The 23,942-nt window shown below is 51.2% G+C and overlaps 1 protein-coding gene across 1 annotated transcript; it reads left to right on the top strand.

Moving 5' to 3' along the window:
• The first annotated feature begins 1,743 nt into the window (after positions 1-1,743).
• On the top strand, positions 1,744-22,537 carry DPAGT1 (dolichyl-phosphate N-acetylglucosaminephosphotransferase 1). The gene is made up of 9 exons (XM_066606124.1): positions 1,744-1,956; positions 5,581-5,701; positions 9,623-9,836; positions 12,474-12,620; positions 13,558-13,642; positions 15,380-15,568; positions 18,090-18,177; positions 18,301-18,453; positions 22,337-22,537. Exons 1-9 carry the CDS (start codon positions 1,802-1,804, stop codon positions 22,400-22,402), a joined length of 1,218 nt encoding a protein of 405 aa, XP_066462221.1. The 5' UTR covers positions 1,744-1,801; the 3' UTR covers positions 22,403-22,537.
• Positions 22,538-23,942: the final 1,405 nt, after the last annotated feature.

Here is a 23,942-nt window from a genome sequence, read left to right on the forward strand (position 1 = left end):
ATATATACAAAAGTAGTAAAATATAAAAAAACTGTATAACTTGGTGTCGCCGGAGCCGCCCCGCCCCCGAGAGTGATGTCATCACATGCTGAGCGCCGTAAAAATGAAATAAAATAAAAGAAAATTGTGGATTTATTTTCCCCTAATTCCCCTAAAATGACCATCATCCAGTATTACATGTCCCTAAATATGAATATACAGCTCGTCCGGCTGAAGACCGAAGAGTTACAATGTTACAGCTCTAGGAATGCAACGATGAAGAAAAAACGGAGTGGTTATTAAAGCGGTCGGACGCCGCCGAGTTTGGCGTTGAGAACGCAACGAATTTTAGGGGATTTTCATCTCCACTTCTTAAAAGCCCTAACTGTTTATTATTCTCCCGTTGCTGCGGCCGGGTGAGCGTTCGCTGTTTACGCGGCGAGCTGCAGGTTTTATTGCTGCCGTTTTGCGTGCGTAGAATGTATTGTAAAACTGTTTTTGTTTTTTTTTGAAAGCAGGAGGAGAACGAGCCCCCGGCTGACGCTGGTTTTATTTTTGTTTTTGCAGCGTCAATCATGCACCATAAATGACACGATGCATTTTTTCTCGGATCGGTACGATCACGATACCAAAAATATCATTTTCGTAGGTTTTTCCACTTTTGTGCAATAAAACCCCTTTTCTTTTTTAGAAATTACATATTTTTTCTATTGCTGCATCCAAAGTCCCATACTTTCTCTATTTTTCCCCGGACGGCGCTCTGTGACGGCTCGTATGTTTTTTGTGTCACGGCTGTAGTTGTTATTGGTACCATTTTGGGTTACAGGCGGCTTTTTTGATCAATTTTATTGCACTTTTTGGATGATAAAGTGAACAAAATCAGCATTTTGCCTCCATTTCTTTGTGTGCTCATATTATAGTACAGCTCATTACGAACGTGATACCAAATATCGAGGGTTTTACATTTTTAATTTTCTCGTACAAATAGGGGAAAATGAGCAAAAAAGTTTTGTTTGTTTTTTTTACACCATTTTTTTGTTTTTTTACCCTGTTTATGTCCATGAAGGGGACGGCTGATCCACAGCAGCTCTGATCGCTACGGTGAGGCATTGCAGGACTTCTGGGAAGGCATCGGGGGGTCCGATGACATCACAGAGGGAGCGCCTTCTGTCTGTGAACCCTTTACATGCCGCGATCTACACAGCGGGGGTCGCTGTCCCCATGTACCCAGGCTGTTACAGCGGGAGGCTGGCTATCGGTAACAGCCGGCTCCCACTGCCGGATGGTGCGGCGCTCACTTTTGATTCTGCACCATCCACGAGACGTAAGGTTATGCCATGTTGTGTTAAGTACCCCGCTGCCGGGACGTCACCTTACTAGGGTATTTCTACTGCGACACGCACGCCGGCGCCTTCTTCAGGCACGTTTTGTGTGTGAGAAAAAACAAAGCAAGGCCTATTTTGCTCCACCAGGGGGAGCTCTCTGGTCTGAGCCTCTCTCACGAGTATGATGATATGCGCCCACCCACCGCCAGGAGGAGCTCTCTGATCTGAGCCTCTCTCACCAGTATGAGAAGACGCGCCCTCCCACCGCCAGGGGGAGTGCTCTGATGTGAGCCTCTATCACCAGTGTGATGAGACGCGCCCTCCCGCCGCCAGGGGGAGCGCTCTGATCTAAGCCTCTGTGTCACTGTGAGCCGCCAGTTGTGTAAGTATAGACTACGCCCCTTCTCTCCTCAGCCAATCACAGCCCTGAGCACGCGTTGTCTTCATAGTGATGATGCAGCTCTGAGAGAGGCGGAAATGCCGGGACGGATGGGAAGATGCCGGCGCTGTGGTTGCTGCCGTTGCTGGTCAATGTGGGCTGCTCGGTGCTGGGCGGCCTGGTCACCTTCGCCCTCATCCCGGCCTTCCAGGGTCACTTCATGGCGGCCAGACTGTGCGGGAGAGACATGAACAAGCCGAACAAGAGGGAGATGTAAGCGGCTGGGAGTGCTGGAGGGTCTGCTGACTGCAGAGCTGCAGGACTACAACTCCCAGCATGCTGTGTGCTCCGCCGGCACATAGTAGTGTTCCTACTGACGGCTGAGACCCCCGGGGATCATGAGAATGGTACAGTCCGGGTGAGTCCACTGACGGAGATAACGGCGCGCTGCGGTCAACTGTCTCCATAGTAACCGGACTGTACCATTCTCAAGACCCCGGGGGTCTCCGCTGTCAGAATCCCCAGAGACCCTCAGTTATGCGGACCGGCCATGACAGGGAGCCCCTCATGTACAGCAGATGTGTCCCCAACCTACAGGGGGCGCTGGCTGTCCTTGGTCACTCGCATGCTGAAGGTGTGATTAGCTCTTGTACTGAGTGCTGCTGACAACCCTTTAAATGCTGCTGTCAGTTCAGCCTTTGGGGGTCTCCACGCCCCCCCAACCCTCTTGGGATGAGATCAGGAGGTGCCGTCTTCATTCGGTGGTCTTCTGAGGTCCACCAGGGCTGTCGTGTAAGATGGGACTGGCCTGATGCAGGAATACTGCAGTACTTTAGTATTGCAGTGTATGGTGGAAGCGATCGAACGGCCACAAGTTCAAGTCCCGCGGCGGCCGATAAAGTGCAAAGAGAAAGAAAGAAAAGGTTTCTAGTGAAAAAAATAAAAATTGCTAAAAGTTTAAGAAAAAACCCCCTTTCCTGTAATTATCATAAAATACGGATAATATCGGCAGAAACACAACGCCGGATGTTATTCCCGCTGAGGCTGAATAACAGCCAGTAAAAACGTCCCGCGTGCCTGAGAGGTGCGACAGGCCGCCCCGCGGGGGAGGGGGGGATAATAAAGGTCCTGCGGGTCCGGCGGCGGTTCAGATTACATTTATTGCCTCTCGGAGGTACGATAATCGCGGCGCACGCTCTGCTTCAGTTTTTTAGGGTCGTGTTTTCACATTTTGCGCCGTGGAGGATGAATCGTGTTCGGTATGTCGTGTGCGCCGCTGCAGGAACGATCAGGGGAATAAAGAGAAAACTATAAAGAAGGAAAACACCTTTTTGCCCTTTTTTTTTTTCCTGTTGGTGACTTGAAGCATAAAAGCCGATCCCTATGATAATACACTGCAGTAAGTCTGTACTGCACTGCATTATAACTCACGATGGCACTCACAGGCGATGGCAGACCCCAACACCAGTGTCTGGTGTCCAGTTGGCATAGCAACCCATTAGCCCTTCATAATAACATCACAGCATGTAAGGGGTTAAGAGCGGGGACTGATGTTCTCATTGATCCCCGCTGTTGCAGCAGGAGCCGGGCTATCGGGCACATCCGGATGCCGCTGCGGATGGAGCGGACGCACTTCTGAGCCCACGCCATCCACAAAGGCGTAAGTTTAGGTCTTGTTGCGTTCAGTACTGCGCGGCCGGGACGTAAAGTATCCTGCTGCAGCGTGTGTCTCCTGCAGCTTCTGCGTATCGCGGTATCCGGACGCCGCCGTCTAAATGCCTTTTTACGCACAATGATTGTCCGATTATTCGTTGTATTGTGTGAATTTCATTCTCGGCGGATCTGAGCGCCCGCGGGTCACCAGCGCCCCACTGAGACGGGCGGGCACCGATCCGGATATGGAAGTGCCGCCGCTCATCATCCGGTATACCAAGCAGATGGGGTTTGGTGGGAGCGGCGCCCCCTATAGTCCCAGGAAGCCTGTAACGTCCGTCCAGAAGGGCGCATCAGCGGGAAGCTCCCCATCACGTGGCTACGGTTGGCGATGGGTGACGGCGATGACTTTGTTAGGCCCCATGTCCGCAAAATTGAATTGCAGGATGGAAGCGTGCGATCTGCGGATACGATTACGGATTTGAAGGTTACATTCAGTTAGGGAGGCGCGGAGGAGGCGGGATGGAGGCGCGGAGGAGGCGGGGCTGCAGATGATCCGCTGGGGATCCGTGTGGGAAAGAAAAACGCATTCCGCGATCTCCAAGCAATAAAAAACCAGTTTAGCGATGAGTCGCAGCGAATCCGCCCGTGCCGCGGCCGCCAGGCCTGAGGGGCGCTGCTCTGGTGTATAACGTGTCGTTGGATCGCTGCTGGCGAGACGGCAGTACAGGCGGACATTGCGGCGCTCCTCCCCCGAGAGCGAGGGGGCGGACCCTTTAATTGTTAGTGTTTTTTTTTTTTATAGTTTCTGTAACAGAAAACAAAAATTGAGGTTAAGATGGAGAATCGGCCCGAAGTTTACAAAATCCCGCCTGATTGTCGGCCGTACGAACAGGCAGCCGTGCATCGATGAGCGACCGCCTGTTTACTCTGAATGCAGAGATCCCCGCTGCGTTCTACCGCCATGCAGCGAGCGCCGGACCGATGAGCGCTCGGACGGCTGGCAGGCGCTAAAGGGGTCAGAGGGCTTTTCCCACTCCGAACACGGAGGGCTCATGGGGGTCCCCACAATCCTGGTACCGCGTGACGCGATGTGACGCTGCGTTGAGACACACGCCATCCGCTGTGAGGTCGGCCTTATTGCTCTCAGCGGGTCTATTTACAAGTGCGATTATATATTACACATCCTTCGGGCGATGCTGCGAGACAGAACGGGCGAATTCGCAGAAATCTCGCCAATCGTTTCCAACGGATGATAAAGCGTACGGCGCCGCGTCCGAGCCGGTTATGCAGTTTGTAACGTTTCCTATTGAAAATTGATGCAAAGTGATTTTCTTGCTGATCACCAGCCGCTCGCAGTGAACATCACATCCGTGTACAGCCGTGTGAACGCCCCTTAGTAGAACATACACGCGGATTTATGGTGGTCATCACTTAAAGGGGCGGTACCAAGATCTCAGTCGGTCTGTGTCACAAAATGGTTAAATCATCCAATACAAGTCATCGCAGATTTCCACCGCTGTGGAGCTGTAAGCCTCGTTCTGACCTCCAGGGGGCACAACTCAGTCCTCAGGGACCCCCCGCAGGTCATGTGTTCAGGATTTCCTCAGTGATGTAATTATTGGCGGTCCTCAGACATTGCCACCGGTGGTCTTACTGTAGGATATCCTGAACACATGACCTGTTTGGGGTCCCCGTGGCCCGGAGTTGTGCTCTCTGGTCGGGCATGCGCGCCACTCTCCTCTCTCGCTCTGTGATGGTCTATCGCGCATGCACAGTTTCCCCGGCGGTCATCCTGTCTGAGCACATGCAGAGAACCCACCCAAGCTCTTCCGCACTTCTCGCCAAGGCAGACCTGTCAGCGCCGCAGCCGATCCAGCACTTTGCCTGCTGCACTCAATCCACCAACGGGAAGCGGGTGCAGGCCGCGGCGGTGCCCGCTCGCACGCAGCGCCAACAAAGCATGCATTCACACAGAAGCGGCATGTGTTCGCCACTCTCTCCTGGGCGCTAATCAGTTGATCACAGTTCAGCCAATGGAGTTTTTGGGCATGATAACTCGCGCAGCGCACAGGGAGGAGCCCGGGACGGTCCAGCGGGGGGCGCTGCTGGGGATTGTAGTTTCCCAGCAGTTACATATGATGCTAGCCTGTTTTGTTGCTGGTGTGAACAGACGTCTGACCGTATGGCAAGTGTGAAATCTCAGCGATTGCAGGTTGACCCTTACATCTCCTCTCTTCGCAGCCCGGAGTCTCTCGGGGTGATCAGCGGCGCCGTGTTCCTGCTCATCCTTTTCTTCTTCATTCCTGTCCCGTTTCTGAGCTGTTTCATTGAAGAGAAGTGTGAGGAGTTCCCGCATCATGAGGTGAGGTCATTGCGCCAATTTCCAAGCATGCGTAGGAATCCTGACGGGAGCCTGATCCCCCGTATCTGCAGGATGGATGCCGTTCATCTCAGCGTGAGCGCTAGTACACCGCCATTTCTAGAGCTCCCGTTACATGAGTGGAGCAGCGGCGTGCAAGACCTCCTGCTCCATTCATGCTGGGACGTCTGGACTGGTGGTGGTGGGGGGTCTCGGCTCCATTCATGCTGGGACGTCTGGACTGGTGGGGGGGGGGGTCTCGGCTCCATTCATGCTGGGACGTCTGGACTGGTGGGGGGGGGGGGTCTCGGCTCCATTCATGCTGGGACGTCTGGACTGGTGGGGGGGGGTCTCGGCTCCATTCATGCTGGGACGTCTGGACTGGTGGGGGGGGGGGTCTCGGCTCCATTCATGCTGGGACGTCTGGACTGGTGGTGGTGGGGGTGTCTCGGCTCCATTCATGCTGGGACGTCTGGACTGGTGGTGGGGGGGGGGGGTCTCGGCTCCATTCATGCTGGGACGTCTGGACTGGTGGTGGGGGGGGGGTCTCGGCTCAATTCATGCTGGGACGTCTGGACTGGTGGTGGGGGGGGGTCTCGGCTCAATTCATGCTGGGACGTCTGGACTGGTGGTGGGGGGGGGTCTCGGCTCCATTCATGCTGGGACGTCTGGACTGGTGGTGGTGGGGGGTCTCGGCTCCATTCATGCTGGGACGTCTGGACTGGTGGTGGTGGGGGGTCTCGGCTCCATTCATGCTGGGACGTCTGGACTGGTGGTGGTGGGGGGTCTCGGCTCCATTCATGCTGGGACGTCTGGACTGGTGGTGGTGGGGGGTCTCGGCTCCATTCATGCTGGGACGTCTGGACTGGTGGTGGTGGGGGGTCTCGGCTCCATTCATGCTGGGACGTCTGGACTGGTGGTGGTGGGGGGTCTCGGCTCCATTCATGCTGGGACGTCTGGACTGGTGGTGGTGGGGGGTCTCGGCTCCATTCATGCTGGGACGTCTGGACTGGTGGTGGTGGGGGGTCTCGGCTCCATTCATGCTGGGACGTCTGGACTGGTGGTGGGGGGGGGTCTCGGCTCCATTCATGCTGGGACGTCTGGACTGGTGGTGGTGGGGGGTCTCGGCTCCATTCATGCTGGGACGTCTGGACTGGTGGTGGTGGGGGGTCTCGGCTCCATTCATGCTGGGACGTCTGGACTGGTGGGGGGGGGGGGTCTCGGCTCCATTCATGCTGGGACGTATGGACTGGTGGGGGGGGGGGTCTCGGCTCCATTCATGCTGGGACGTATGGACTGGTGGTGGGGGGGGTCTCGGCTCCATTCATGCTGGGACGTCTGGACTGGTGGGGGGGGGGGGTCTCGGCTCCATTCATGCTGGGACGTCTGGACTGGTGGTGGGTCTCGGCTCAATTCATGCTGGGACGTCTGGACTGGTGGTGGTGGGGGGTCTCGGCTCCATTCATGCTGGGACGTCTGGACTGGTGGTGGTGGGGGGTCTCGGCTCCATTCATGCTGGGACGTCTGGACTGGTGGTGGTGGTGGGGGTGGGGGTCTCGGCTCCATTCATGCTGGGACGTCTGGACTGGTGGTGGTGGTGGGGGTGGGGGTCTCGGCTCCATTCATGCTGGGACGTCTGGACTGGTGGTGGGGGTGGGGGTCTCGGCTCCATTCATGCTGGGACGTCTGGACTGGTGGTGGTGGTGGGGGTCTCGGCTCCATTCATGCTGGGACGTCTGGACTGGTGGTGGTGGGGGGGGTCTCGGCTCCATTCATGCTGGGACGTCTGGACTGGTGGTGGTGGGGGGGGTCTCGGCTCCATTCATGCTGGGACGTCTGGACTGGTGGTGGTGGGGGGGGTCTCGGCTCCATTCATGCTGGGACGTCTGGACTGGTGGTGGTGGTGGGGGTCTCGGCTCCATTCATGCTGGGACGTCTGGACTGGTGGTGGTGGTGGGGGTCTCGGCTCCATTCATGCTGGGACGTCTGGACTGGTGGTGGTGGTGGGGGTCTCGGCTCCATTCATGCTGGGACGTCTGGACTGGTGGTGGTGGTGGGGGTCTCGGCTCCATTCATGCTGGGACGTCTGGACTGGTGGTGGTGGTGGGGGTCTCGGCTCCATTCATGCTGGGACGTCTGGACTGGTGGTGGTGGTGGGGGTCTCGGCTCCATTCATGCTGGGACGTCTGGACTGGTGGTGGTGGTGGGGGTCTCGGCTCCATTCATGCTGGGACGTCTGGACTGGTGGTGGTGGTGGGGGTCTCGGCTCCATTCATGCTGGGACGTCTGGACTGGTGGTGGTGGTGGGGGTCTCGGCTCCATTCATGCTGGGACGTCTGGACTGGTGGTGGTGGTGGGGGTCTCGGCTCCATTCATGCTGGGACGTCTGGACTGGTGGTGGTGGTGGGGGTCTCGGCTCCATTCATGCTGGGACGTCTGGACTGGTGGTGGTGGTGGGGGTCTCGGCTCCATTCATGCTGGGACGTCTGGACTGGTGGTGGTGGTGGGGGTCTCGGCTCCATTCATGCTGGGACGTCTGGACTGGTGGTGGTGGTGGGGGTCTCGGCTCCATTCATGCTGGGACGTCTGGACTGGTGGTGGTGGTGGGGGTCTCGGCTCCATTCATGCTGGGACGTCTGGACTGGTGGTGGTGGTGGGGGTCTCGGCTCCATTCATGCTGGGACGTCTGGACTGGTGGTGGTGGTGGGGGTCTCGGCTCCATTCATGCTGGGACGTCTGGACTGGTGGTGGTGGTGGGGGGGGTCTCGGCTCCATTCATGCTGGGACGTCTGGACTGGTGGTGGTGGTGGGGGGGGTCTCGGCTCCATTCATGCTGGGACGTCTGGACTGGTGGTGGTGGTGGGGGGGGTCTCGGCTCCATTCATGCTGGGACGTCTGGACTGGTGGTGGTGGTGGGGGGGGTCTCGGCTCCATTCATGCTGGGACGTCTGGACTGGTGGTGGTGGTGGGGGGGGTCTCGGCTCCATTCATGCTGGGACGTCTGGACTGGTGGTGGTGGTGGGGGGGGTCTCGGCTCCATTCATGCTGGGACGTCTGGACTGGTGGTGGTGGTGGGGGGGGTCTCGGCTCCATTCATGCTGGGACGTCTGGACTGGTGGTGGTGGTGGTGGTGGGGGTCTCGGCTCCATTCATGCTGGGACGTCTGGACTGGTGGTGGTGGGGGGGGGGGTCTCGGCTCCATTCATGCTGGGACGTCTGGACTGGTGGTGGTGGGGGGGTCTCGGCTCCATGCTGGGACGTCTGGACTGGTGGTGGTGGGGGGTGTCTCGGCTCCATTCATGCTGGGACGTCTGGACTGGTGGTGGTGGTGGGGTCTCGGCTCTATTCATGCTGGGACGTCTGGACTGGTGGTGGTGGTGGGGTCTCGGCTCCATTCATGCTGGGACGTCTGGACTGGTGGTGGTGGGGGGTGTCTCGGCTCCATTCATGCTGGGACGTCTGGACTGGTGGTGGTGGGGGGTGTCTCGGCTCCATTCATGCTGGGACGTCTGGACTGGTGGTGGTGGGGGGGGTCTCGGCTCCATTCATGCTGGGACGTCTGGACTGGTGGTGGTGGGGGGTGTCTCGGCTCCATTCATGCTGGGACGTCTGGACTGGTGGTGGTGGGGGGTCTCGGCAGTCAGTCTCTCGCCAATCAGTTTGTTCTTCTAAATTCCTCATAACTTTCTATATAACGGCATAATTAACCACATCCTCTCATGAAATAGATTATATCACTGATTACAGCAGAAGCCCCCGTGACGGTTTGGGGGTCCGATTCTCTTGATCCTCTGGAGGTCAGCGGTTTGATGGGGCCGTGGAGTTGTTGCGAGCGCTGCGGCCTCTTCACTGCTTTGATTGGTCTCGGTGTTACAGCTTCGTGTATTAGATCTCGTGTAATAAGTTTCTGCTTCTCCCTTCCAGCTTGTCGCCCTCATCGGATCCCTCCTCGCCATCTGCTGTATGATCTTTCTTGGTTTTGCTGATGACGTCCTGAATCTCCGCTGGCGGCACAAACTACTGCTGCCGACCGCAGCATCGCTGCCGTTACTGATGGTCTACTTCACCACCTTTGGCAACACAACCATTGTAGTGCCCAAACCCTTCCGGCCACTTCTTGGGCTTCATGTGGACCTGAGTAAGTGTATTATAATATATAATGTCCATGAGTGACCGGTCAGATGAGTATTGCTGAACTACACTGACCGGCCCCTTTATTAGCCCCCCGGTCGTCTCACGATTGGCGCTTCCCTGTATGGTAATTCCCCCCGTGACCCCGGAGTGCGGCATAGAATCACGTGACAAGTTTTCCGTGGATCAGTTTCAGCGTGAATCCACATTAGATGGGAGAATCCAGCGATCGGAGCGACTTCGGCCGGTCGTCGGTGCTGGACTAGCCGGGGGCTCACTGAAAGCCGGGGGGGGGGGGGGGGGGGTTCTCGTGTACTGGTGTGGAGAGTAGACTGAGAATGGCGCAATCGAGGAAAACACCCAGCGAACGGGGATTCTGTGGACGGAAACAACTCATCCCTGAACCCTGAAAGGGGTCGGAGGAGGATGTCAGGAATCGTTCTGACCAACAGGCTGCACAGTCAGCCGAATACAACGCTGGAGCTCCAACTAACGTGTCCGAACGCACAACTCGCCGTTCCTCCGCACGGATGGTATAACAGCGGACGACCAGTCCCAGCGCCATTGTGTCTAAGAGAAACAGAAAGACTCCAGCGGGCAAAAGAGCACAAAACTTGTATCACTGAGCAGCAGAGAAACATCTCCTGGTCAGATGGAGACAGATTTATGTTGCTGATGGGAGGGTAGAATTTGCCGCAAGCAGCCTGAATCGCTGACCCCTTGCTGTCAGCCGGTCAGAACATGTCAGCAAAATTGGAGAATTTTATTTTTTTTAATTTTTCTTGAAAACCACATCAGAAGCTGCCGAGAGGAGACATCGGTGGGGTTTGTGCAGCTTTTTTGCATCTTTTTGGAAAATATTTTGGAAAATATTTACATTTTGCAAAAAAGTGGAAAAATGTATCAACTCTAATCTTGCGATCGGCTCTTCCTGCGTTTACTGCGGACTGAGCTCTGGTAATATATGTAGTTTTCCTCTCCGAGAGCAAAGTAATTGGTAAAAAGGGGTTAAAACTGCCCAGAAATCTGTTACTGGAAACCGGACACGACGTTGTAAGACTCCGTCTGCAAGTTTGGTTTACACCAAAGAACGTGCGCCCTCCGTATGCGAAGAGCGTTTGTGCAGAGTCTTTGTATACTGAATAGTAAAGCTTCCTTTGCAGCCGCGCACAAGACTCTCTTCCATCGGCATGTAAGGGGCTCACAGAGGGAGCTCTGACATGATCTGCCCTCCGCTATGTAATGTCTTGTCATCCTTACTGTAAGAGATAATACACTGCAGTACAGAAGTACTGCTGTGCATCATAGCAATCATAGCTTTCCTGGTTCAAGTCCCCTACAGGGACATAAAATATGTGCTACAATGAGACTGGATAGTAATTGTCTTCTTAATGTCTGTAATGATCTGTAGAGTAAGCGGAGCGCAGGGCAACAACCGTAAAACGAAAAAACAATGGAGCCAAAATGGTTATTTCGTTTCGCCTCCCACAAAAATGCAATAGAAGTGATTCAAGAAGCCGCAGGCACGCCGATATGGTCCCAATAAAAACTGCAACTCGTCATGCGAAAAACAAGCCCTCACAGAGCGGCGGACGGGAAAATACAAGTTGTGGGTTTTTGAATGCAGCGATGCAAAAAATATTTTTTTTTTTAGAAATTAACAATCTGTACAATACATTATATGTACCCAGAAAAACTACAGCCCATCACCCCAAAAACAAGCCCTCGCCCATACAGCCATGGTGACGGAAAAATAGTTAGGATTTTATAAAAGTGGAAATGAAAAGTCCAAAAACTCGTTATCTGCAGGACCAAAGGGGCCGCAGCACTAAGGGGTTAATGCTTCTCTAATCTTAAGTAAATTACACTTTTTTTTTTTCCCATTAAAAATTGCCTTCTGTCTACCAAATTTTGAGACCCCCCCCCCTCCCACAACCTTTTTATTTTCCGCTGTGTGAGGGCGGAGTGCACTGCAGTTTTTATTATAACACTACTTCGGTATTGCAGTATATAGTGATTTTTTTTTTTTTTTTTTTTCCTTCTTTGCTGTTGCCTTGGGCAGGACTTGATAGGCATCTATGTGGGCAGCCCTGGGAGTCTTCATTAGTCTTCAGGTTGCCATGCTAGCCCATTGGCACGCACCAATCACGCTGCAGGTGGGCATCGATGGGGTAGCGGGAGGGTGTGCCACCTTCTCGCTGACTGTTGGAGCTTACACTGATCATGGCACTTAAACAGATGATAGCCGCCAGCCATGGAGCGGACTCTAACGAGCCCGCCTCATACACCCTTCAGGATCGCGGGATGTTTATAGTCATTCAGCAGTCCTGAAGTGGTTAACGGGCAACACCTGGCGGCTGCAGCAGCAACGATCGGAGATGACGTCGATCACGGCTGTTAACCATATAAATGCCAAAACAACCTCCACTTCAATGAGCACATGGGGAGCTGCGTGCGTCCTGAACGTCTGCTGATATCCTATACACTGCAGTACTCAGGTGTTGCTGTAAATTGTACAAGAGATTAAACAATCACTAGTTCAAGTCCTCCGTATACGCCGTATAAGCGCGGTGGAGGGTGGCGGGACGCTGTGACTTCAGCCGTTTCTTCTCCCTGACGCTTTGTGTCTCCTCCCTGTCTCCAGGCGTCCTGTATTATGTCTACATGGGCATGCTGGCAGTGTTTTGTACCAACGCCATCAACATCCTGGCAGGAATTAACGGTCTGGAGGCCGGGCAGTCTCTGGTCATCGCCGGCTCCATCATCATCTTTAACGTCGTAGAGCTGAGAGGTCAGTAGCCGGACGCCTCCGGGGGCTTCTATGTAGTTTTTACTTTTTCTTTTTTTTTTTTTTTCTTTTCTTATCAGTTTGTTTTATACATCAACTTTAAGTAAAGGGGTCTCACATGTCTTACTTCATTTGGAGTAGGGGGGCTCACACAACCTCTTGTGCTACAGGGCACTCTGTCAGATTCCACTATTCCCGGGGGCTACGATAAATCTTAAAGGGATATTCCCTTTATTGGCAACTTATTTCCTATCCACAGACAGCAACAGGATGGGTGATAACTGCCAATTAGTGGGGGTCCAACCACTGGGACCCCCGTCAATTCAGAGATATTGTGTTCAGTGAGTCCCAAAATTTTCAACAGCCGTGTCCACACGTGTGTGTGTGCCATTGTGCCATTGTGCCGTTCACTTCAAGCGCTCGGCAATCACTTGTGGCCCATTAAAGTGATTGGGACCACAGAAGGCTGCCGAGAACTTGACCTCTATCTACATGCTGGCGCACATGCGCAGCCACCTTGTCTAACTTCAAGGACACACTAAGGGGATTCCCATGTTGGGAGTCCCCCCTTTAAGGGTGTGTTCACATGTAGCAGAAATGATGTGGATTTTGGCATCAATCCACAACTGACTTCATCCCTGAAAGGGGGAGTGAAATCCGCTGCAGATCCAAACTGAACTTTCTTGCGGTTTTTAATGCAGATTTTTCGCTTGTATGTGAACTTAGTTTCTGGTGCTCATAAAGCAGGTCCTAAAAGTCGGTGCGTGGACTGTGCGTCAGACTTGTGTAATTATGCCCAGCCCATCCCCAGGCTCTTAAGGACCTGCCCTATGGGCAACGTAACTCAGTGCTTGGTGTTCTTGGGGCCCGACAGGTTCCCTCTACTGCTGGTGTTTTGTTAATTTCCAGAACCTCCACTAATTGATCTATTTCGCTCTAGGTGACTTCTACGCCGATCATCTCTTCTCCCTCTACCTCATTATTCCTTTCTTCTTCACCACGTGGGGCTTGTTGTACCACAACTGGTAAGAAATGGTTCTCTGTCAATGTAAAGCGTGATAGACCGAAGTATAGCTTTATGGGAAAAGGTTCGGTATAACTTGGAATTTGTTGGTCTAAACCTTTGCTCGTTGCGGCCCTAGGAGCCCAGTGGGCGGCCCTAGGAGCCCAGTGGGCGGCCCTAGGAGCCCAGTGGGCGGCCCTAGGAGCCCAGTGGGCGGCCCTAGGAGCCCAGTGGGCGGCCCTAGGACTCCGCCTCCCCCTCAGGACTAATTTTGCATAAGCTGCTGATAGGCATTAATGCCTATTAGCAGCTTACTACCTACATTTGCATGTAAATTAGCCTCTGGAGCTGTATGCAGAGAACAGCAGGTGGTCTGTTCTCTGCATACAGATCCCTTTGTTCTACAATATAATCAGCGCTCTCCGTGGAGAATGCAGCATGCAATCTCTGCTATCAACTCTTCGGCTGAACCATGGATTTTATGCTCACCTAAAAATCATTGTTCGGCCGGAGAGGGAAAGATGGGAGCATTTACACACAACGCTTATCGCTCAAACAATGGCTTTTGAGCGGATTGTGAGTGATAATCGTTGTGTGTAAATGGGGCTTAATGCCAGGCTCACTCGTCTGTAGGTGGAATCCACTTGCAGGGGCCCGCAGCGCATCCCAGCTGTGAGCCTGGCCGTGGCCCTGCTTACAGCCACGTAATGTACTGTGTACTCACACAGGCGGTCATGCGCAGTACACTTTTTTCTAGTACTTCCAGCACGACCACTTAGTGCTGACGCAGGTACCCGCAGCCCCCTCACAATGTAGTGCATATGTGCTGCGGGTATATCCACGGCCATTTTGCTGGTGAGCGCATGCACAGAAGCTGGGGAAGGTCCGTAGAGGAGGATCGTATTAGGGATCAAATGTGGAGACTCCAGTAAGAAGTTTAATCTTCCTTCACCGATCGCATTGGAGAGGGGAGATTACACTTCAACTGTTTTTTCAACTTTTACATGATTGCCATCATCCATTGGATAACGGCGATCACGTGACGAGGAACCACTTGCCGCAGCTCCCTGTGAAGCCTCCGGGCTCTCGGCAATGTTTGCTAGCCAGGAGCAGGGAAATTTTAAATTACCCCGGCAATCCACGGCTTTTGCGCATGCATACGCCATTTTGGCGGTGGGCACGTGCGCAGAAGCTGGGGTAAGGGCCACGGATAAATCTGGGGGCCTGGGGTATGTCATTTCATCTCCATGAGGCAACATGAAACTTAAACTGCCTTTTTTTTTTTTCTTTACATGATCGCCATTATCCATTGACATCCCGCTGCTCTCGGCTACTCACGCTTGCCAGCAGCAGGTTGATTTCAAATCTTCTGGGCTTCCCGGCCTGGTTTACATTTGGTACACATGTGCAGAAGGCGACGTCCGGTCCCGGAAGGACCAGAACGTCGCAGGACATCGTGGAGGACTGAGGTGAGTCGTTTCAGCTTCCCTCATGGATCCGATTCGTGAGGGGAGCTGAAACTTTAACTTTATTTTACTTTTTGTTTACTTTTATGTGATCGCCGTTATCCATTCCCCAAAAGGGCTAATTGACTTCTGGGGGTGGAAACAGGCTGAACTGGATGGACAGACTATGCAGTATTAGAGGCGGCACTTGGTGCCGATCTGATGTCTCTGCTGCTGATCATGAGGTATTTGTCTCCTGACCTCTGTCACCCTTGTGATGTCATTTCCTGTTTGTATCCGGTTTCCTCTCGCAGGTATCCTTCCAACGTCTTTGTCGGCGACACCTTCTGTTACTTTGCCGGTATGACGTTCGCTGTGGTCGGCATCATCGGACACTTCAGCAAAACGATGCTGTTATTCTTCATTCCCCAAGTGCTGAACTTCTTATATTCGTTGCCGCAGTTACTGCACATCGTCCCGTGTCCGCGGCATCGCCTACCGAGGTAACCCGTCATTTATCCACCATTTGCTCCTGTTTGTACAGGACTGTGGAGGCAGCCATCTTGCCTGAACTAATTCTTAATGAGAACCAGTCACCAGGATTTTTATTTTTTTATTTTAATTTTTTTAACCCCTTCCTGACCCAGGGCATATAAGCACGCTCTGGGTGAGAAGAGGTTCCCGTGGATGGAAGTAAACTTATGTCCTATGGAGGGTGTGGTCTCAGAAGCATCTGCAGGAGGAGTTGGCTATAACTGATAGCTAACCTCCTGATGCAACAGCGGGGATCGGTGAGAACATCGATCCCCATTGTTAATCCCTCACATGCTGCGATCAATATTTTGATTGCAGCACATAAAAGGTTTACATAGGGAGGGTGCTCCCTCTATGAAGTCAGCAGCCCTCCGCCATGTAATTGTACGCCAACTGGACGCCATTGACTGCTAGGATATATACAGTGTAACCCTGCATGGCCCTGAGTAATAGTCTGTGACTGTCCTATCGATATACAGTACTGTCGTCTTCCTACCTTCCCTCGCTGTCTGTCTTCCCTGACCACCCCCCCTTCCTCCCCGTTACCTCTTTATTTTCCTTTTTTCTGCAGGTTATGTAACCCAAATCAGCAATAATATAAACCCCTTCCTGCTCCAGGACATAAATGTACGGTTCCCACGAATTGGCAGAAGCTTGCATCATCCGCAGCGGGAGATGGCTATATCTGACAGCCGGCCTCCACTGCAACAGCAGGGATCCCCGCTGTTAACATTTTACATACCACGATCAATGTTGCGCTCACACCCTGATGTCATCGGCCCTCAGCCATGGCAACTGGATGCCAGACAATGGTTTTCAGGTCTGCCATGGCCTGTGATTGCTATAATAAGCGTTTGCAGTACAGAAGTACTGCAGTATTTCATCCGGGTGAGCATAGGTTCAGGTCCCCCCTGCAAGGACAAAAAAAAGTTTAAAAAAATACACTTTTTTCTGCACTTTCCCTGCTACACTTTTGGTATCGCCACATCCATACCAACCCTTACAATAAATTTAATACACGTTTTCTTTTTTTCTATCCTGCACGGCAAATACTGTTTAATAAATAAATGAAAGAAGCCAAAATCCAGTGGTTTTTTTTCACTTCCCCACTTTGCCTACCAAAAAAGTAATAGCAATCAAAAAAGCCATTTGTACCTGAAAACGGTACCAATAAAAACTAAGGCTTAAATGTAAAAAATAATGGGACATTAAATGCAGCAATGTAAGAAAAAAATCCAAAAAGAGGGCGGTTTGTGCAAAATTGAAAAAACTTTGGTATTGTCATAATCTTACCAAACCGCAGAAAAACATGTCATTTATATCAAAATGGGCAGATTGAGGTGTTTACTCTCACCGCCTTCCGTTGCTCCCTGAGTCTTTTTTTTTTCCAAAAAAAAAATAAAAAGTAGTTACACAATACATTATATTGTACATTATACCTCAGCAAATGGTACCAATAAAAAGTGCAGCTCGCCAAAAACAAGCCCTCATACGGCCGCGGAAGAATAAAAACATTATGGCTTTTGAAAAGTGGAGATAATCCACCCCCCCCCCCCCCCCTCCAAGAACGTCATTGCAACCTTTGGTTTGAAATAGGCTGCATCACTAAGGGGTTAAACCAGCAGCTAGGCGCCGGTCCGCTTGTAAACAGGATCGTTACAGGATCTTGTCTAAATTGTTGCATCCTGTATCACCCCAAACACCTACTTGTATAAACGGTGCTGCGGATGGCATCGCTGCTCCCCGAGTCTCCACTCTCTTCCTTCCCAGTCCAACCTGATCATCTTAGCGGAAGAAAATACTTTTTTTTTTTTTTTTTTTTAATTTAAAGTAGCCCAGCAGAAATTATATTTTGTATCCTGACCCTCAGTATAAAGTTATCACCTCATTATTGCCGCTGTGGACACCGTAAAAACAAGACCCCAAAGATGGCGGATTTGCATTTTTTCCCATTTCACTCCAAATCTTTTCAGTATATTAAATAATACCATTAAAAAATGCAACTCCTCCTGAAAAGTACGAGCCGTCAGACTATTGCGACGTCGATGGATAAAGAACGGACGATTTTTTGAAAGTGGGGAGCAAAAACCAAAAATGGTGGGGAAAAAAAGGGCCGCATCATGGGGAAAAAAAGGGCCGCATCATGAGAGATTAAAGGGTTTTCCCATTTTGTGCGAGATGAGAACACTCCTGTTTGCCCCATGGCCGGGAGTATTAAAGCAGCTGAGCGGACTCCATTACTTCCACCCACCTCTCTGGGAGTTCTGTAGATGGCGTGAGGCCGCCTGCTCGGCTGTTGCTGTGTTCCAGGTCTCTGCATACCGCCGGGCCGGTTGGGTTCAGTTCTGGACGTGCACAGCTATCAGACTTGTATGGCTTATCCTATGTGTATAACGTAAATCTATGAGATGGGCTTACCCCCTTCACAAGACCTGCTGTTCTGGTGAACCGACCTTTGGCGTCTAACCACAAACGACTATATTTCTCCAGGTTCGACCCCAGCACAGGAAAACTGAACATGAGCTACTCCAAATTCAAAACGCAAAGTCTGCCGGCACTTGGATCCCTCTTCATACAGGTAACTACAACTCTGGATCCGCTTTATTCCAAGCGCACACAAGCTCAGGTCTGCCGATGATGACTAATTATTGGCGCGCTATAAATCTGATTTATCGCCTTTCCTTCTCACGACTTCATGTAGGTTGCAGAAGCCCTTCATCTTGTTGATGTCCAACGAGAGCAGGCCGATAAAGAGTTCATGGAGATCAGTAATTTGACCCTCATCAACTTTGTTCTGAAGATTATTGGGCCAACTGAAGAGAAGAAGCTGACTATAATCTTACTGATGATCCAGGTACGGTAATAATCTCAAGGTGTGTATATAAAGCACTAGCTGATATACCCGGCTTCACCTGAGTTAACTTGGTCTGGGTGTTTACCTGTTGTTTGCACGGAAAATTTTATGAAGTGGTGGTTACTTCAGAGGAATCGAGGAATAAAGTACGTATACACATAGGGGAGCGTTAGATTCTCCTCAGACTGCATGTACCGATGTCTCTCTGCAGAATGTCCTCCCCCCTCCCACTCTCCTCACTTTTTACCTTTAAAGGTAACACCCCTTGTTATTCAAATTTACCCCTAGACTGGAGGTTGCAGCCCCTTCTTGGCCTTAAAGGCTCCAGCCCTGCAGTTCATGGCCGCTTCTTTATGTACTTTACAGCCTTTCAGTATATACACATAGAGGTCCGTTGACGTCTAAAGAATGCTTGTGCCAAATTTCATGTTTGTGCGGCACAGATGTGTGTTATTTATTACAAAGGGGGTGATAAAGCTCTGGATATGATAGCAGGGATGTGGGGGGGGGGAGGGGAGTGAAGCTCTGGATATATCCATTTACGGGTGAGGGTGTTTGAATAAATATAGGGATCTGTTGTATCTGACTCCAGTCCCCTAAATCAATGTATTATGGGGTCTGCATCACTGTTGGGGTCTTTAATATTGTTCTGTCTTGTGCATTACTACCTGTTGGCCTCTAAATTAAAATTCGTAATTATGCCAGGTCAAAGCAGTGCGTTTGCTGCAAATTTACGGCATGGGCATTTCTGACACTATTCCTCAGGTCTGTCTATATAAAGGGAAGAATTTGACCCTTTCCATCGGTCCATAGCTGGTGAAAGAGAGTCTCTGCATCCCTCTGAACACGCTGTCCAGGTTCGGGTGGCTCATCCACCACCCCAAGTCATCCCTTACACCGTCACAACATCTGAACTTCCTGGGACTCCGCCTCTTCATGGTTCAAGCCTGTGGATTACTTCTAACTTCACAACTGCTTCACCTCCCGCAGCAGATACGCTCCCTGCGAACCCAACAACCGGTGACCATTCATCACTGCATTAGAGTTCTGGGACTGATTGACTTCTCCTTCGAGGCGATTCCCTTCAGCCAATTTCACCCTCTGCCTCCCCAATGGACCATTCTCTCGAAGTGGAACAAAGCTATGGTCTCTCTGGATCGGAACATCCGACTACCTCTGAGAACACAGAGCTTCCTTCGTTGGTGGCTAGATACCCCACAGATCTATCTGGGATGCCCATTTCTGATCCTTCAATAGCAGATACCAGATGCCAGTCTCTTATGCTGGAGATGAGAGGACTTTGTGAAATCTGGTGGCACAGAGCAATTGGACCAAACAGGAAGCCGGGTTACCGATAAACGTGCTGGAACTTCGGGCCATTCTTCTGTTGCTTCATCACTTAGCGCCCCAGCTGACAGGTTGCCCAGTTCAGGTACAAACAGACGCGATGGCCGTCGAGACATAAGTCATCAAGGCAGAATCTGCAGCACGAGGGTCATGGCAAAAGCAACGAAGATCATCTTCTAGTGCTCTCGGCGGTCCACATACCGGGGAATAGACATTTGGAGAGCTCATTTCCTCAGCAGGAAGACAGTCAATCCGGGAGAATGGGAACTACATCCCGACGTCTTTCAAGCACTTTGTCAAGCTGCCAATCGTTGTGGCCAGATCTCAGGATCCCCAAGCTCGAGCAGTGGACGCACTAGTAATTCCATGGACAGAATTCAGTTTTCTGTATTATTGTTTTTTTCCCCCCTTTCCACTAATCCCTTGACTTCTCAAGGAGGGCCACGTGGTGAGTCTCATGGCTCCAGTTTGGCCCCGACGGGCGTGGAACGCAGATCTAATGGATCTACTCATAGACTCTCCATGCCATCTCCCTCTTTGAGAGGATCTCCTCTTGCATTGTTTACAAGTTGCCATGGAAACCATTGGTCCCTCTTTTCTATGGGCACTGCGTTTGAGTTAGACGCTGACATGTCGCATCTCCTTTTCTGGACGCGACCTTCGTGCGTTCAGCGCAGCCCTCCATCTGCTTGTGGAAATGCTCTCACTTAGAAAGCATTGCCCACAGCCATCGGGTTAGACACAAGCGTTCAGAGCCTGCGTCTAACGCCATGAACAAACGCATGTGGAGGAGGGGCCGAAGACCCCACTTTTTCTGAGAGTCGTTTTGCCTGGAGCAAAGAGTCGCCTCACACTTTCCAAAAGTTTCTAGAACTTGTTTATAAGTTCATTAGTGCCTCGAGCAAAACTACATCCTGTACAACACAGAGGAAATCTGGTCACCGGACCACCAGACACGTCTCTACTTTACAAAAACCGCTATTATATCGCCTTAAACTATCGATGTTAGCGATATATCGGACATGGCAATATCAATGAAAAGTATCGCCAAAGCATTACCGATATATCGGTTATCGATGTTGCAGCCTTAGTGTTGGCTGCTCCTGCTAGCTATACCCTTCCAGCAGGCACTGAGTTTACTTTTTCTGCTTGGTGTCCGCAGCTATACCCACGGTGCGAGCAGCGTCCCCAATGAAGGAGACGAGAGGTTGGACGGCAGGTCCAAACAGTCCATGGTGTATTGTAGCAAGGCTGCAGCACACTGAATTTATACCTTGTACTCCCAAGGGAGCGACTTCTGGCCTGTGCTGCACGCTTGACAAGATGAGGACTCGCCATCCAATATGCAATCCATTACCATTCAGTAATATGCCGCATCCCGGGTATTTCAGATTACAGGAACCGCATCTCTCAGAACAGGTTCATCTTTATTAATCTATCAATGCGGACAGCAACGTTTCGACTGATCAACAGCGGTCTTTTTCAAGCCAATGAGGTCCAAACCCGGTGCGTTTGCAGCAAGTTTAAGGCATAGGCATTTGTCACGAGTCCTCGGGTCTTTCTATTTACGGCCGCTTTCACGCAGGCAACAAATTTGTGCGCTTCTTCTTGTGATGCGACAGCGCTACAAATCGCATGTATGTGGGGCCCTTGCTGTGCAATAGGTTCCTTCACATTAGCGATGTCTTGTAGGCTGCTACATTGTGAGATCTGCTACATTGTGAGATCTGCTACATTGTGAGATCTGCTACATTGTGAGATCTGCTACATTGCAGAATATTGACACAATTTGCTTTGTAGCCCACGTTTCCCTATGGCGGCTTCCTTCCTGTTGCATCACATGACAACGCGGTTTTCGGGCGGTGTAATGCAACTTTTACAGTAGGAAGTCCTCCTGTTTGTTCATAAAATGAGCTTTAGCTACACTAAAAACATTACCAAACTGGTGCTGCCCGCCCGGCTGAACTACTCCCCACGAAGCTGCGGCACACTTAGCCTCAGTCTTCAGCCAGCACTTCCTGGTCAAGGGGTTCAAAAATCCCACCTCTGGGAAGTGCTGGCTCTGATTGGCTAAGCCGCGGCACTTAAGACCCAGCCAATCAGAGCCAGCGTTTTCAGGAGGCGGGATTTTTGAACCTCTGACCAGAAAGCACTGGCTGAGGACTGCCGATAAGTGGGCTAGAGCTTTGGGGGAGAAGTGCGGCGGCGCGGACAGCGCCAGTTAGGTAACATTGTTTTTTTGCTTTATGTAGCTAGGACTTATATTTCAAGTCCCCCTGAAAAGCCTAACAAAAAAGCACCACAAAATTGTGACATCACTATGCGAAAACACAGCAATATCTCACGGAACACGGCTGCGATATCGCCATGAGAAAACTGCAGCGATATCGCCGTCGCCTGTGTGAAAGAGGCCTAAAGAGCAGTGAGGAGATAGCGTGTGGTTGATGATTCTGGCGCTCAGCTGGGCTTCCTGCAGTCATTCATGACCGGGTCCCTATAGAGAAGTCTCTCTTTACAGCATTTGTTTCCTCGGCAGGTTCTCGGGAGCTGCTGCGCTTTCCTTGTCCGGTACCAGTTGGTTCGGCTCTTCTACGATGTGTGACTTCCACCCTGGACCATCCTGTTTGCAGCAATACACTACTAGACCTTCTTGGTGTCCCGCCGGCCGCTGTTGGTTGAACAGTGCAGAAGAAACTAATGCAGGACTTTTGTTAATTAAAACCTTTTATGTTTTTAAGTTGCCTTTTTCTTTCACTTTGTGGTAAAATGGGTAATTCATGAAATCTGTTATTCGCAAGATTTGTCTTCATGTAAAGTTGTGAGATATTTGGCTCCTCGGGGGCGGGGTCACTGTCAAGGAATAAGTGACATCACTAAACACCCCTTTCAGATTATCTGCATTCTGGATAGAGTGAGATGTAAAGCCTTTATCGGTGGAGGAATGAATTTTTAACCCCCTCCTCGAAGTCAGACAAACTGTGCGGCCCTTAGCAGCTTGGAGCAAGTGAATGCTTAACCCCTTCAGTGGCACACCTGGAAAAATCGTCACAACATGTGTGTGAGAGAAAAAAAATTTAATTTATCTCCGACACGCGAGAGCTGCTCGGGCCCCATTAAAATCAATGTGCGATGATCGTTATCTGTTGTAACAGCAGCGGCAGAGGATTCCTTCACCCCCGCTGGCAGTATGCTTATCGCTGAGCAGTGTTCAGTGATGAGGACTCCTCATGGTGATGATTTTTGGGAAGGAAGCAGGAGCTTGAAATATAAGCCCTTTCCCAAAAAAATCATCCCAAAAAAATCTATACTTACTCATATATTCACCTCTCTGCTGCTGTTGGGGGGCCGGCAGGTCTTGCAACTTGGCAATCCCAGCTCTATATACTGAAGATCTTTCAGCTGGTGGAAATTTAAAATTCCTGCTTGCTGAAAGGGCTGTGTCTGATTGGCTGAGCACTCAACCATTTATTGAATGACAGCTGAGTGCTGCCCGTGATTGGTCAGAGCTCATCCAATCACAGCCAGTGCTCGGCCCTTCATTGAATGCAATGACCTGCCGCGCCTGACAATGGTGGAGAGGTGAGTGTGTATATATATATTTTTTACACAAGCTAGGGAGGATTTTTAGGGTACCATTTGGAGAGATAGATATACAGTATTTTTTACAGCTAGGCATGATTTTCAGGGAAGGGCATATATATTAAGCCCTTCACCACAATCACTGCTGGGGTTGCCGGAGTTCTATCTCCTAAACTATACTAAATACTTTTAAAAACATTACATTCCCAAGTTCAGAAAAGATCTTAGAATTTGCATTGCTAATAAAAAAGTGACTTTTTAATCCGTAAAGAACAAAAAAAAAAGTAACCCAAGTGCTTAATTGCATTGTTAACTCATTAAAAAAACGGCCCTGTGAGGCATGACATGGTAATAATAAACCTGCCACTGAAGGGGTTAACTTGTTAGCAAGCAGAGAAACCTGCATCACAGCTCACCTCCTCCCCTCCCTGCACAGGTCAGAGTAGGTCTACAACACTATCCCATAGAAGTCAGAGTCCTCGGAGGTTCCGATGGTCTGTGAGACTTGTGTAACAGATCTCTAAATACTGTTAGAGGAAGTCTGGGAATAGAAGATTAATCTG

The sequence above is a fragment of the Eleutherodactylus coqui genome, chromosome 6 (assembly GCF_035609145.1).
Source record: "Eleutherodactylus coqui strain aEleCoq1 chromosome 6, aEleCoq1.hap1, whole genome shotgun sequence".
In the NCBI taxonomy this organism is placed as follows: domain Eukaryota; kingdom Metazoa; phylum Chordata; class Amphibia; order Anura; family Eleutherodactylidae; genus Eleutherodactylus; species Eleutherodactylus coqui.

What these genes read in the sequence shown, in the direction of transcription:
- DPAGT1 (XM_066606124.1), top strand. Translation starts at nt 1,802, where the DNA reads ATGCCGGCGCTGTGGTTGCTGCCGTTGCTGGTCAATGTGGGCTGCTCG. An exon ending in TAACGTCGTAGAGCTGAGAG is followed by an intron (nt 12,621 to 13,557) that starts GTCAGTAGCCGG and finishes ATTTCGCTCTAG; the next exon opens with GTGACTTCTACGCCGATCAT. An exon ending in TAATCTTACTGATGATCCAG is followed by an intron (nt 18,454 to 22,336) that starts GTACGGTAATAA and finishes TTTCCTCGGCAG; the next exon opens with GTTCTCGGGAGCTGCTGCGC.